The sequence below is a fragment of the Zonotrichia albicollis genome, chromosome 31 (assembly GCF_047830755.1).
Source record: "Zonotrichia albicollis isolate bZonAlb1 chromosome 31, bZonAlb1.hap1, whole genome shotgun sequence".
Lineage (NCBI taxonomy): Eukaryota > Metazoa > Chordata > Aves > Passeriformes > Passerellidae > Zonotrichia > Zonotrichia albicollis.
In genome coordinates, this window is record NC_133849.1 from 4,012,159 (window position 1) to 4,025,204 (window position 13,046).

The 13,046-nt window shown below is 61.9% G+C and overlaps 1 protein-coding gene and 2 pseudogenes across 1 annotated transcript; 1 reads left to right on the forward strand and 2 right to left on the reverse strand.

Annotated features, from left to right (window-relative positions):
* The window catches only part of LOC141725778 (uncharacterized), a 349,911-nt pseudogene that overhangs the window by 178,884 nt on the left and 157,981 nt on the right, over positions 1–13,046 (reverse strand).
* Positions 1–13,046, forward strand: part of LOC141725813 (uncharacterized) — a 73,690-nt pseudogene that overhangs the window by 4,613 nt on the left and 56,031 nt on the right.
* On the reverse strand, positions 5,013–11,819 carry LOC141725747 (class II histocompatibility antigen, B-L beta chain-like). The gene is made up of 6 exons (XM_074529781.1): positions 11,735–11,819; positions 10,999–11,268; positions 10,029–10,313; positions 9,408–9,659; positions 5,356–5,420; positions 5,013–5,246 (listed from the first exon to the last, which is right to left on the reverse strand). Exons 1-6 carry the CDS (start codon positions 11,817–11,819, stop codon positions 5,013–5,015), a joined length of 1,191 nt encoding a protein of 396 aa, XP_074385882.1.

A 13,046-nucleotide genomic window follows, 5' to 3' on the forward strand; every position in this document is an offset into this window, starting at 1 on the left:
AGGTGAGAGGGGCCTTCTCACATAGGGATTTCATGTCTCAGTCCCCTGATGAAGAGCTTTCTTACATCTCTACTTGTCTGTCACGGTGGTTATGAATGGTCTTCTCTTGGAGGAGGGGACCACCCTAAAGCTCAAACCAGCCAGGCTGAGAGGTAGGGAGGATCCCAGAGCTATTGTGCAAAAGGGCAGGATGCCCTGTGAGCCCAGTGCAGCGTATAACAAACAACATCTGTGAAAACAGCAACTTAGCAACACTTTCAGGCCTCAGGCACATGACTTTCCGGCCACCGGATCAGCAAACGGGGGTTTTAATTTTTTGGTGGATTCTCTCCATGACAATCGTAAGGCAGATGAGGGATATTTCAGACAGACTCTCACAACACAGAACACACTTGTTCCCCCAGCTCCAGAAAACTTGATGCAAGAACAAAAACATTCCTGCAGGAACCACCAAAGGCCAAGGGGTGTTTGGCCACTTTCCCTTCCACACCGCACGCTCGGGCAAATTGCGCAGACCAAGCAGCCTTTCCCCTCTTCCCCATTGGCCTGAAGACACTGTGCACCAAGAGAAAGCTCCTGGACACCTGGCTATCCAGCAACAGCAATTTAATGTTCCTCTAGTGGGTGAAGGGAAAGGAAGTGCTGGCACAGGAGAGCTGTTCCCCGCAGGCTCAGGCGGCCCCAGCAGACGCAGCCTCCCGGATCAGTTCTCCACAGCGCCGCGGCAGGACACTCAGCCACGGGCACACAGGAAAGGCCGCGACTTCCAGAGGCAGCGGAGTTGGTCTCGCATCCTCTGGAGCCGGGAGCAGGGAACGCTCTGTACAGCTAAAAGGATGTGCAGAGCTTGAAGCGCCAGGCATGAGATGGCAGGGCTGCTGTCATCCGTCATGTCCTGAAGGGCTGCAGAGAGAGAAACAGAGGCACAGTCAGGGGCTGGATCTGCGGGGAGCTGGGCAGAGCCTCCAGCCTCGTCCGTGCCACGCAGCTGCTGGCACGGCCTGGAGGAAGCAGGAGCCAAGAAGGACGAGCTGGCAGCTGCTGGCCAGGAATGTCCCGCAGGCCCCTGCAAGGTGTCTGCGCTGTGGCCCCGCTGCCCTTGGGGCGCGCAGGGAGCGGAGCCGTCGGCGGGCGGGCCAGGGAACGCAGCTGCCAGCGGCAGCCCCCGCCGAGAGCCCGCGGGCCTCACTCACCGCTGCAGATGATGCGGAAGTGCGGCTGCTGCCCTGTCAGGTAGCGCCCGGCCATCCCTGGGGAGCACAGAGCGTGTCCTGCCTTCAGAGGCACAGCTGCCGCCCACGGGCGCTGCCAGCCCTGAGGCCACACGCCCTGCTGGCCCGGCAGGGCTCAGCCGGGCCCCTGGCGCACGCTGCCGCCCCAGGGCACGGCTGCCAGAGGGCGGCAGCAGCAATGCCCAGGCCAGCGGGGGCTGCCCATGCCCGCGCCCGGATCCTGCTGCCGGCACAGCAGGCGGGGCCGGGGCCGAGCTGCGGCAATGGGGCGGGCCGGGGAGGGAGCCGGGCTTGGCGCTCACCCATGAACCTGACGGCCGCCTCTCGCAGGGGCTCCTGTGCGCTCCGCAGGTAGGGCAGGGCCGGGCGCAGGTGCTCGGCCGCTCGGCTCCTGTCCTCTGCCAGCTGCAGAGAGCGGCAGGGCACGGAGGGAAAGGGTTGATGCAGGCCCTGCCCTGGGCCGGGCGCTCCCCACGGCCGGCGCTGCTCCCCCTGCCCACAGAGCCCCGAGGCCCGGGCAGCAGCCGCAGGCGCCGGACTCGGCACGGGGCACAGGGCCCGGCGAGCCGCGGTGCCGCCCCGCAGCAGAGCCCGGCTGGCTCGGGGCTCCGTCGGCAGCGGCCTTGGGGCCAGAGGAGCCTGGAGCAGAGCCCGCACGGCCCAGGGAAGGGAGCGGCGTGTGGGGCGCAGGTCGGTGCCCCTGCGTGCGGCACTGGGCAGGGGCCACAGCTGCCAGCCCCACAGACTGGGCGCCGTGGGCAGGCGGCTGCTGCAGGGATTGGGCTGGGCATTCCAGGCTGTCCTTACCAAGCACTCAGCAAATCTCCACATTTGATCCGTCTGCAGCAGCTGCTTGAGATCCTTCCTCTTCAGGAAGCTCACTGCAGAAAGCAGCGTTTCCCGAGAGGCCTGCAGAGCAGCAGAGAGCCAGAGATGGCACCGCAGCCCAGGGCACAGGAGCCGCATCTCTGAGCCAGGGCCGTGAGGAGGCTGGAGCCCGTCAGGTGCCAGGGGGTGGGGAGACAGCTGAGCCCCCTCCCATGGGGACACCCAGGAGGCCTCACCTGTGCCACACACGGGTTCTCATCGTGGCAGTGGAAGAAGAGTGGGAGCAGGCTCTGGCTCACAGGCTTCTTCAGGGGCTTTTCTCCCTTTGCCACTACCAAGGCAATCACGTCTTGGAAGAGGCGAATGGAGAGCAGCTGCACAAGGCTGTTGTCCTGTTGGAAAGGAAGCCAAAGCCCTCCACGTCCGCTGCTCCAGGCCCCCCTGTGCCCAGGCCCAAGGCAGCACCCAAGTGCCCGTGGCTGGGGGCACAGAGCCTCACATTGTCAAAGAGGTGCCAGAGCGCCTCAGCCAGCTGCAGGGCGATGGGGCTGGCTATTGCCAGGTCTTCCTGCAGCATCAGGAGGATGAGCACAATGAGGGTCTTCTCCACGATGTCTTCATCCCTATCCCACAGTAGCTTCACAAGGTTTTCGCTCAGGCTGTACATGCTCGGATCCTGTGTGCAAAACAAGGCTGGGCAACCCCACGCTGCTGCTGCTGGTGCTGCAGGGCTCAGAGGCCGAAGGCCTGTCCCAAAGCACTCAGGCAGCTGAACAGCGAGCCTGGAGAGCTGGGAGCAGCTGCCACAGCTGCCAAAGCCCAGCTGAGCCCAAGGGCCTGCTTGCCCCAGCCCCACGCTGCCAGCACAGCTTCAGCTGTTGCCTCCTTCTCACCATCGAGGTGAGCACCACGAGGCCTCGGAGCGCCACGCGACGCATCTGCCTGGACTGGCTCTGCAGGTGCCTTGTCAGGATCTCCAGGACTTGTTCAGAGCATTGGCTCAAGTCCAGGCAATCCAGGAGCTGCAAGGCACAGAGCAGGCACAGAGGTGCCCAGCTGGCAGGAGCTCAGAAGTGCACAGGGCCGAGCCAAGGCAGCAGCACAGGGCACGGGCAGCGTCCCAGGCAGCTGCGGCTACGAGAGGGCAGAGGGGTGGGAGGCAGCTGAGCCAGGCAGCGCTGGCCATGGGGCTCACCTCCACCAGGAAGGCCAGGGCGGGCAGTTCCCAGTCTGAAACGCCTTGGCTGAGCAGCTCAAAGAGGCCGGATGCCATGCTGCAGCACAAGATCATGGAGACACAGCGCATCTCCCTGGCAGTGAGAAAAAGGCACCATTGCTCCTGGGCCGGGCGGGCAAACCTCTCCCAGGGCTGCCTGGCAGAGCTCTGGTCTGCTCCCGAGCTCCCCGGGGACGCTTTGGGAGGCGGCTGTTCCCGGGCACCCTCCTCTGCCGGCCTTTCCCAGTCTGCTCATCCCTCCCTTGGTGACAAGGCCCTGCCGCCCATGAGCACGGGGACTGTGTGGGGCGTTGCGGGCACAAAGGAGAGGGGCGGTGGGGAGAACAAGGTCTCACCTGGCCAGCAGACCCACTGCACAGTGGTGGGTGTCGGCACGGAGCAGCGTGTCCCAGGCACGTTTGCGCTCCATGGACAGCACCACGTGCTCATAGCGCATTTGGCAGAGCAGGGCCTTCAGGGTCTGCAGCGCAAAGCTGTGTGCAGGGCAAAGGCCAGGTCACGCTGGGAGCCCTGGCTCCAGCCCTGGGGCATGGGAGGGACGGGGAGACTGGGAGGACTGGCACGGAGCACCTGTTGGGGTTGGCGGAGAGGCCGTGTTGCTCCTGGCATCCCTGCCAGAAGGTCTCAACCTCTTCTGGCATCTCCTGCATGCTGATGTAAGCTTGGAAGAGCAGATGCAGAAAGAGACTGGGGAAATACTCCAGCACGACAGGTGAGCGCCAGGCCAGATTGAAGATTTTCCACGATGCCACGGTTCCCTGCAAGAAATAAAACAGCCAGAGACAACGCTCAGTGCCAACACATCCACGTGGCAGGGACTGAGCGTGCAAGGGAGAGGTCGAGGGAGACACGGGGGGAGCAGGCAGCCTGGTGCCCCTGAGCCCTGCCCCTAAGGCAGGATTCAGCCCAGTGCCTGAGGCAGGGATATGCAGCTGGGGGGAGCACAGAGAGCTGGCTGCTCCAGAGGCAGCCTGGGGGCTGGCAAAGGCCAGCACCAAAAACTCACAGCCAGGGCAAAGACTCCTGCGTCGCCCCCATCAGAGGTGTACACGCTGTGCACGGGCCAGGCGCTCAGCACATGGAGGAGCAGCTGCAGCGCCGGCTCCGCAGTCCTGCTCGAGGACATGATGGTTCCCCACATGGTGGCGGCAGCTCTGTGGGGTCAGAGCTCTGTGTCAGGGCGGGCTCGGCCACAGCGCCGTGGCCTGGGCAGCTGCAGGGCCCCGTCCTGGCCCTCAGCCCTGCCTCTGCCCACTGCCCCTGGCCGGCAGCGGCCAGCCAGCCCACGTGGGTACAGGCCCCGAGGGGCAGGGAGGGAGCGTGGCACCAGGCTCAGGAGCTGACATGGCAGCACTGGAAAACAGAGGAGCCAGAGGATCCTGGAACTGCCCGCCTGTCTGGCAGCCAGCAGGGACAGGCTCTACAGGGTGACGGGCTGGTGAAGCCTAAGCCCTCAAGGCACGTGGGGCTGCCCTACCTGTCACACGATGGGGCCCAGCGCAAGAGGGTGATCAGCACGTCACAGGGGTGTTCCTGGGTCAGCTCCAGAAGGGCCTTGTCCAGCCTGTGCCCAGCAGACTCATTGGCCGTCAGCCACTGGTGGATGAACCTCACCATGGCGGGCACCTGCAGAGGGCACGGGGAGACTCGCAGAGCTGCCAGAGCAGCAACTTCCCCTGAGAAGTGCTTCCCTTCCAACCGCACTGGGCTGGGCCTCAGAGGCCGAGGGAGCCCGGCAGAGCCGGCTGGAGGTGCCACACCACTGTTGGGGCCATTGAGCCCTTGCCCAGGCTGCTTACTTGCGTTGGATTGGAGACACCCTTCTCCACAAGCAAATCCAGCATGGCAGCACCGGTCTCGGCATCGAGGAACGGAAGCTTGGCCAAGACACCCGTGCCCACACCAGCGGTCTCTTCCTGCCAAGGGCACGTGATGAATTCACAGAGGGTCTGGGGGAGAAGGGCAGCGAGAGAGGGAGAATCCATGGAGTGCTCCAAGCCTGGTGCTTGGCTGAGCAGTGCCAGCAGGCCCAGCCCAGGTGGGGATGGCCGCAGGTACCTGCGCCGTTCTGCCCAAGCGGCCACGGGCATCTTCCTGTTCTTGTGTCCCGTCCTTGGCTGCATCTGGCAAAGAGCGAGCTCAGCCAGAGCTGAGGGGCTGTGGGAGAGGCCAGAGAACAGCCCAGCCCTGAGCTCCCCAGGCAGGGAGAGCCTCGGGATGCCCCGGGGGATGGAGCGCGGCTGCCAGGTGCTCCAGCCCAGCTTCTGTCCTATCCATGGATATGTCCACAGGGATGGGATGGGATGGGATGGGATGGGATGGGATGGGATGGGATGGGATGGGATGGGATGGGATGGGATGGGATGGGGCGGGGCCAAGCTGGCTACAGGCACCAGCCCTGTGGCCCAGCTCTGACACTCACGATCCTGCAGCAGCTGGAACTGCTCCAGTTCTTCAGGCTGCTGTGCTGAGGTAGCTCCAGCCTCTTCCTCCTCCAGCCAGGCCAGCTTGGGCACGCTGGGGGCTCTCTGCTCCATGTCACTCTTTGCAGTTAGAAGAGCTTGCTGAAGCAGAGAGGCCTTGGAAGGGCTGAAGATGAGCAAGTGCTGCAGTTGTGCCCTGAAGGCACCTGCACCAGAGGAGCCTCAGGAAGGCTACAGGACAGGAAGTCCTGCAGTCTGTCCTCGAGGGCAGCAGCAAGAGAGAAGTCTCAAGAAGGAAATAGGACTGCAAGTCTGCAGTCTGTCCTCGAGGGCACCGGCCGCAGCGATGGCAGACGCTTGGGAAATATTCCACGTCCCCGAGTCCCGCAGCCTGGCCTCGAGGTCACCTGCACAGGGAATGCCTCGGAAAAGCTCCGGGTCAGCAAGGAACGAGCTGGCTGTGCAGGGGCTCCTCACAGCCTTGCTCTGTCCCGTCCTGTCCCGTCGCGTGCACCGAGCACTGTGGCGTGCCCGTGGCGCCGCCAGCACCTACGTCACAGCGTGTCACAAAGGGTCACCCTTGCACACTCTGTCCCTTTCCATCCCACGGTGACCACGGTGCGCTGTGTGACAGAGAGCCCCAGGACACACCTCCACGTGCCCTGGGGACACCCCCACCCCACCCAAACTGCCCCAGCTTGCAGGCAAGACCTTGCCCCAAGTGTTGAAGACACAGCCCAGCAGGAACTTTAGCAAGGGCCCAAAAAAGAAGCAGCTGCTCCTCTGCTCTGCCTGCTCAGGGCAGCAGAATGAGCCCCCACGGCTGCCAGCGCAGCAGAGCAGGAAGGGCACCGGGGCCTTCCACAGGCCCTGCCACGGCCTCTTTGGGACCAGTCCCGGTGCTGGGTGGCCGGCACACTCTCAGTGGCATGACACAGACACAGGACGTGTGGCCCAGAGCTCCAATGCTGCTCTGTACCCTGGGCAGCGCTGGCAGCAGCAGCTGTGGAAGAGTCCTTGCCAAAGGAGATTTGCCATGCCCAAGGCCTGCCAATGCTGGTGCCTCTCTCCTGCCACAGAGACCTGTGGCCCCGGGGGACATCTCTGCCAGAGGACAGCCAAAGCCAGCGTGCCTTGGTGTCTATGTGATCTTTTCTGCAGGTGGCTGTTGGCAGGAGCACCTGGAGCAATTGGTGGCCACACTTGGTATCTGTCAGAAGGCAGAGGCTGTTGTCCCTTCCTGGAATGATTTTTGCTTAAAAGTGATTATCTGCAGCACAAAACCACCATCCACTATTGACTTTCACAGGACAATGCCATTCTTACAGAGATACTGTCAAATTGTCTTGTGTGCTTCTGGCTGCTTTTCTTGCTCTCTGGATGAAAACATCAGCCCAGCGTCTGATGGCCAATGCTGCGGGTGCTGCCCGTCTGGCTGTGGCCAGCAGCTCGTGCCCAAACACAAGCGGGTGCCTTCTGGGCAAGGGGATGGACTGGCACCAGCAGCCATTTTCCCTGGTGTCACGGTTTGATGCTGGCACAATGCCAGTGCCCCCATGAAAATACATTCTCCCTGGTGTCTGCTGTGAGATGTGACCAGGAACAGAGTGAAGCAGGCTCCAGCTGCGGAATACAAAGAAAAAAAATCTTTCTTAACTTACAATATATAAAAGAAACACACAGAAATAATGAAAACATTCCAAACATTTCTCCTCCCCCCAAACAAATTCCCAATACATCACAGTAAGGCAAAACCTTGGACTCGCAATTCAGTTGCCACCCCTCCGGTCACCAACTGTCAGTCCATCACCACCCCTCAGATAATCAACTCTCAGTTCATCAAGGAGAGAGGAGTCCCTCTTGTGCCACAGGCTCCCCCAGGAAACACAGTTGAAACCTCTTGTGTTTCCCTGTCACACGTGGCACCGCCCGGAGATCATTTCCCATGGTGACATCTTCCTTCCATGCCCAGTGCTCTCACCACTGCACACGCACCAGAGCTGCTTCTGGGGTTCCCCTTTTAAGGATGCTTTGCCCAGTTCCAAAATTGAGCACAGACTCTCACTTTTGGGACACCTGTTCCTCCCAAATTCACCCCCTGGGGCCGAGGGTTCTCAAGAACAAAGATCTTCTTCCTCACTGAAGGCAGAGGGCACCACCACCCTCCTCATCCATCTCTGTTCATGCCACTCCTTCACATCACATCACTGCACTCTCTTGGCTCCGAGCCATTGCCTCCCCCTAAATGCAGTCTCTGTGCCACAGGAAAAATGGTTCTGTCCATGGCTATGCAAGAAAAGTCCAGCCAAAGGCCAATCCATCATTTCCTCCTGTGTAAGATTCTTCTCAACTTCTCTTGTGGCCCATCTCCTCTTATCTCATCCCTATCTCTCTTCTCATTCAACTCCAGGAGGATCAGCATTTGTAAGGTTTCCATCATCCAAGAAAAGGGTTAAAATCTCGGGCTCTGCCTGCCCAGAACTCCCACGCTGGCCCTGCCCTCTGCACCCCTTCTCCTCGGCTGTGCTGCCAGCGCATGATATCAAATTTCAAGGTGGCACAGGCACAGACACTGGCTCTCTCTCTCTCTCTGACCGCTGCCCGATGCCTCTCAGTGCTCCTCCACCCTTCCATCGTGCAGGGGCCTTCACCTCCCTTAGTTGTCCAAGGCCCGGCTCCCCTCACCCGGCCGCATGGCTTCCCCTCCTGCACCCAGCCCGCAGCCGGGCAGGGCAGCTCTGAACCTTTCACCCACGGAACCAAGAGAGCTTCCCCTGGGAGTTCTCTGCTTTTAACCCCCTGTGTGCTCAGAGGTGAATCCATGTCCTCAGGGGCCACACATGTCCAAGGTGCCATTATTCAAATCTGAGCACTGATTGGTTTGACCACAGCATCCCAAAAATCTCACTTCCTTTTCAAACTAGGACAGGGAGGAGGAATGTTTTTAGGAGGTTTTTATTCTGAGTTCTGTGTGTTCCTTTTATATATCATAAGTTTATAAAGTTTTTTTTTCTTTTATTCCTGAACTGGAGCATGATTTGCTGTATTTCTTATCACATCTCACAGTGGACACTGGGGACAATGGATTTTCATGGGGGCACTGGCATTACACCAGCGTCAAACCAGGATGCCCACTCCGCTTTAGAAACACAATTTTATTAATGAGGGGTCAAGAAAATTACTAACAACTATTAAAATTATTATAAAACATGCATTTAAATTTTAAAAATATTCCATTATATTTTAAAGAGTTAGAAAAAATTGAAAATCATACTAAATTATTTTAAAATATTATTTAGAGATTCTTAACAAGGGCTGAGCTCCCACTCCCTGCTCACTGTGGGATGTGGGGAGGGGGCGATGCTGACGGGGCTGGGGGGGAGCTGCAGCTCCGGGGGGGCGGGGAAATTGCGCGGTTCTGGTGCTGCTGCTGCTGCTGCTACTGGTCTTCCTCCTGCTCCTCCTCCTCCCGCTCCCCCCGGGGCTAGCCCCCACCCTTTGTCCCCCTCCCTTTGCCCAAATCCGTCCCATCGCCCCCCAATAAACGGCCCCGGGCCCAACTGGGAAGCTTTACTGGGAGCACTGGGAGCAGGAACTGGGCGGGGGCAGAGCATCAGCGGGACTGGGGGGACACGGGACCCCCCCAAAATCAGCGGAGCGGGGACGGAGGGGGGGTCCCGGCCGGGCCTGAGCCCACGGGGAGGGGCTGCGGTCGCCGCTGGCTCAGGAGCTCTGTGGGCAGAGAAAAGGGGGTGACACCGGGCTGGGGGCCCCGGCGGGAGCGCACACGCTCCGCCACGGCGGGGACGCCACCCCCGGCACCGGCCCTGACCTTCTTGCGCAGGGAGAAGCCGAGCCCCAGCACCGGGAAGACCAAGCCCAGGACGAAGCCCCGAATCCCCATCAATATCTTGATGCGGGCGGCGTCCGGCGGCATCTCTGGGGGGTCCGCAGGGCTCAGCCCCCCAAAACCTCTCACCGACACCGCGAGCCTCTCCCAGCGCCCCCTCCAGGCTCATTCCAGTCCCTCCCACTCGCATCCAGCATCCTCCAAACCCCCTGCCCTTTGCACCCAGCGCCCACAAACTCCCTCCCAGGCACACCCAGCACCCCCAAAGTCGCTCCCAGTGCCCACCAGGACCCCCCCAGCCCCACCCCACCCTCCCCAGCATCCCCCAAACCCCTGCCCAGCCCTTGTCCAGCCCCCAGCCCCTCTCCCAGCTCCAGCCTGGCTCTCTCCAGCTCCCTCCCAGTGCCTCCCAGCACAGCCCAGTGGCTCCGCCAGCGCCCCCAGGGGCTCCCCCGTACCCCAGTGCCGCCTCAGGGGCTGCTCCAGGCTGACGCGCTCCACCTGGCAGCTGTAGCTGAGCCCGCGCCGGGTGGGGGTTTCCAGCAGCACCAGCAGCTGGTAGGTCCAGTCCTCGTTGGGAGCCACGTCGGTGGCCACCACGTGCTCCGAGAGCTCCTGCTGGCCCTGGAACCACCTCACCTGGATGGCAGCAGGGTAGAAATCCATCACGGAGCAGAGCAGGCGGCCGGGGCCGGGCTGGGAGCTCGAGGGGGGAACCAGCGAGATGGACACGCTGGGGGGCACTGGGAGAGACAGAGAGAGCGGGGACACACTGGGATCAGCTGGGGGGCACTGGGAGAGAGAAGGGAGGGCTGGGAATGGACTGAAATGGACTCGGAGTGACAGGGAATGGATTGGGGAATGTGGTGGGAGGGATTGGGGATGGGCTCGGATGGATTGGGAATGTGCTCGGAGGGAGTGGGAGAGACTGGGAGGGAGTTGGGTGACACAGAGAGATGGGAAGGAATGGGGGAACTGGGAGAGAGGGTGGAGTTCTAAGAGTGAACTGTGAATGAACTGGGAAGAGACTGGGAATGGACTGGGAGAGACTGGGGAGGAACTGGGCATGGTCTTGGAGGGACTGGAATGGCACTGGGAGGGATCTTGGTGGCACTGGGAGGAACCGGGAATAAAGTGCGCGGCACTGGGAGGCCGAGTCCGGCGCGAGGCACTCCGTGCTGCGGGTCTCCCTGGAAACAGATGAGTCATGAACATGATACGATCTCATTGGTTGCCAAGCGTCAACTTTACGGGTCGCTGAAATGGACGCGCGGGGGGGCACCGGCAGGGACTGGGAGGATCTGGAGACCCCGGGGGTCGGCACAAGGAGGGCTGAGGGCTCTGGGCCGATGCCCAGGGAGATTTTGAGGGGCTCCAGGGTTACTGGCAGGGCAGGCCCCGAGGGGACGCACTCTCCCTCGTGCTCACCTCGGCGCTCCGTGATGAACGGGGTAAAATTCTTGTACCAGCACCGGCAGAACCAGTCAACCGCAGTCCGTCTGTCCTCCATGAATACCGCGTTGCTGTTCCAGCGCTTGGCCAACTTCTCCCCATAGCGGGTGAACCCCACAAAGTGCCCCACGTCGCTGTCGAACATTATGAACTGATCCCGGTTGTAGATGGATCTCTGGACGTACTTCACCTTCTCCGTGCCGTTAATGAAGTAACACTCGGACTTTGTCATCCTCTGGAACACCCCTGAGTGTGCAGGACACAGGTCAGGGGGTGCCAACCCACCACCCTCTCCCAGCATCCCCAGAGCTCCGGGCCCACCCCGGATCCCCACTCCGCACAACCTGCGCCCCTCGGCCGCCATGGGACCCTCCTGCCCGCGCTGCCGCTTCCTCTTTGCCGCCCTTCCCCCATTTCCCCTTCCACATCGTCTCCCCTCCCACCTCCGGCCGCTCCCCAAATCACTTCTGGGGTCCCATTTCCCGATTTTCCCACAAATTTCCCAATCCCCAGCCCCGTCCCGCTCAGATATGGTGTCCCACCTCCGCTTTTGCCCCTTCCCCACCCTCTCCCACAGCTCCCTCTCCTCCCCCCACACCTCAGGCCCTCCCGCTCTCCCTTAGGGGGTCCCCTCCTCCTCCCCCTCCATTCCGGGTTCCCCCCTTCTCCCCCTTCTCCCCCCCTGTCCCAGCGCCTCCCGCCTCCCGCTCACCCGAGAGCTCCGCGCCCGCAGCCGGGGGGGCTCCCAGCACCACCAGTGCCACCAGCAGGGCCCCAGCTGTCGCCCCTCGCCCCATGGCCGGGGCCGGGCAGGGAGCAGCAGCCCCAAAGCAGCCGCGCTGCGCTGGGAGCGCCAGTCCGAAGCAGGGCGGGCTCGGCAGCGCCGCGCGCTCTCATTGGCTGCCGCAGCTTTTGGGGAGCGATCGGCCACGGGCTCTGCCCGGCAACCGATGAGGCAATCCAACGCCCCGAGATCTCATTGGCTAAGATGCCGCCTGCCTGCGCTCCCATTGGCTGAGGCGTTTCCGGGACGCTGCAGCCCCGGAGGGGTTTTTTTTGGGCAGGGGAACCTTGGGGCGCTGGGCAGGTGGGAGCTCAGGTGAGCCCAGCAATGCGTGCCCAGGTGCGCGGCATCTCAGGGCTGCCCGTGGCGAGCGGTGACGCGGGCCTGATGCCAGGCACCCCCAGAGCCGCTCTGTCCCTACCCCCGCAGCCGCACAGGGACAGAAAATGGAGCCGAGGATTCCTGCGTGGGGACAAGGACCGGGAGAGATCCCGCAGCAAATCCCACATGGGCACAACAGACCCGGCCTGGACACCCGGAGGGAATTTATTACCAACCAAATCACAGCAGCACAAGGAGAAGGGAAAGAAATCTCTCCAACATCTTCCCCCTGCCCAACACGGATCACCCAGAACAGGGGTCACCAGGGCTCTTCCCAACGGGGGTCACCGGAGATCATCCAGTGCAGATCCTCCCTTGGGGGATGGAGCTGGAGCAGCGCATGAAGCTCTTCCCACACTCAGGACACTCGCAGGGCCTCTCCCTGGTGTGGAAGTGCTGGTGAGTGACAATCTCTCAATCCCACCTGAAGCTCTTCTGACATTCCAAACACTCCTAGGGCCCGTCCCCAGTGTGGATCTTGTGGTGCTTGCTGAGGTCGGATGTCCCACTGAAGCCCTTCCCACGTTCCCCACACTCCCAGGGCCTCTCCCCAGTGTGGATGTTCAGGTGTTCCATCAGGCTGGAGCTGGAGCTGAAACCCTTCCCACATTCCAAGCACTTGTCGGGCTTCTCCCTGCCATGAGGCTTCTCCACCAGCTCTGAGCTCTGGCTGCATCTCCGGCCACCTTCCTGGCTCAGGGGGGCTCTTTCCTCCTCACCCCTCCCTGGGCTGGGTTTGCAGCCCCTCCTCTGAGGGATCTCTGGGGCTTTTCCTCCTCCTCCATCTGGCCACAGCTTGGGAATGACAAACCCTGGTTTGGGGGAAACCAAGGTGGGAGCGCCTTGGAGTAGAGGCTCC

Bases quoted from the DNA above. Each gene is read 5' to 3' on its own strand.
- LOC141725747 (XM_074529781.1), bottom strand. From the start codon at position 11,819: ATGGGGCGAGGGGCGACAGCTGGGGCCCTGCTGGTGGCACTGGTGGTG. The intron at 10,314-10,998 runs GTGAGCACGAGG...TGTCTCTCCCAG, and splicing joins GTTCATCACGGAGCGCCGAG to TGCCCCCCAGCGTGTCCATC. The intron at 9,660-10,028 runs GTACGGGGGAGC...CGGACCCCCCAG, and splicing joins GCCCCTGAGGCGGCACTGGG to AGATGCCGCCGGACGCCGCC.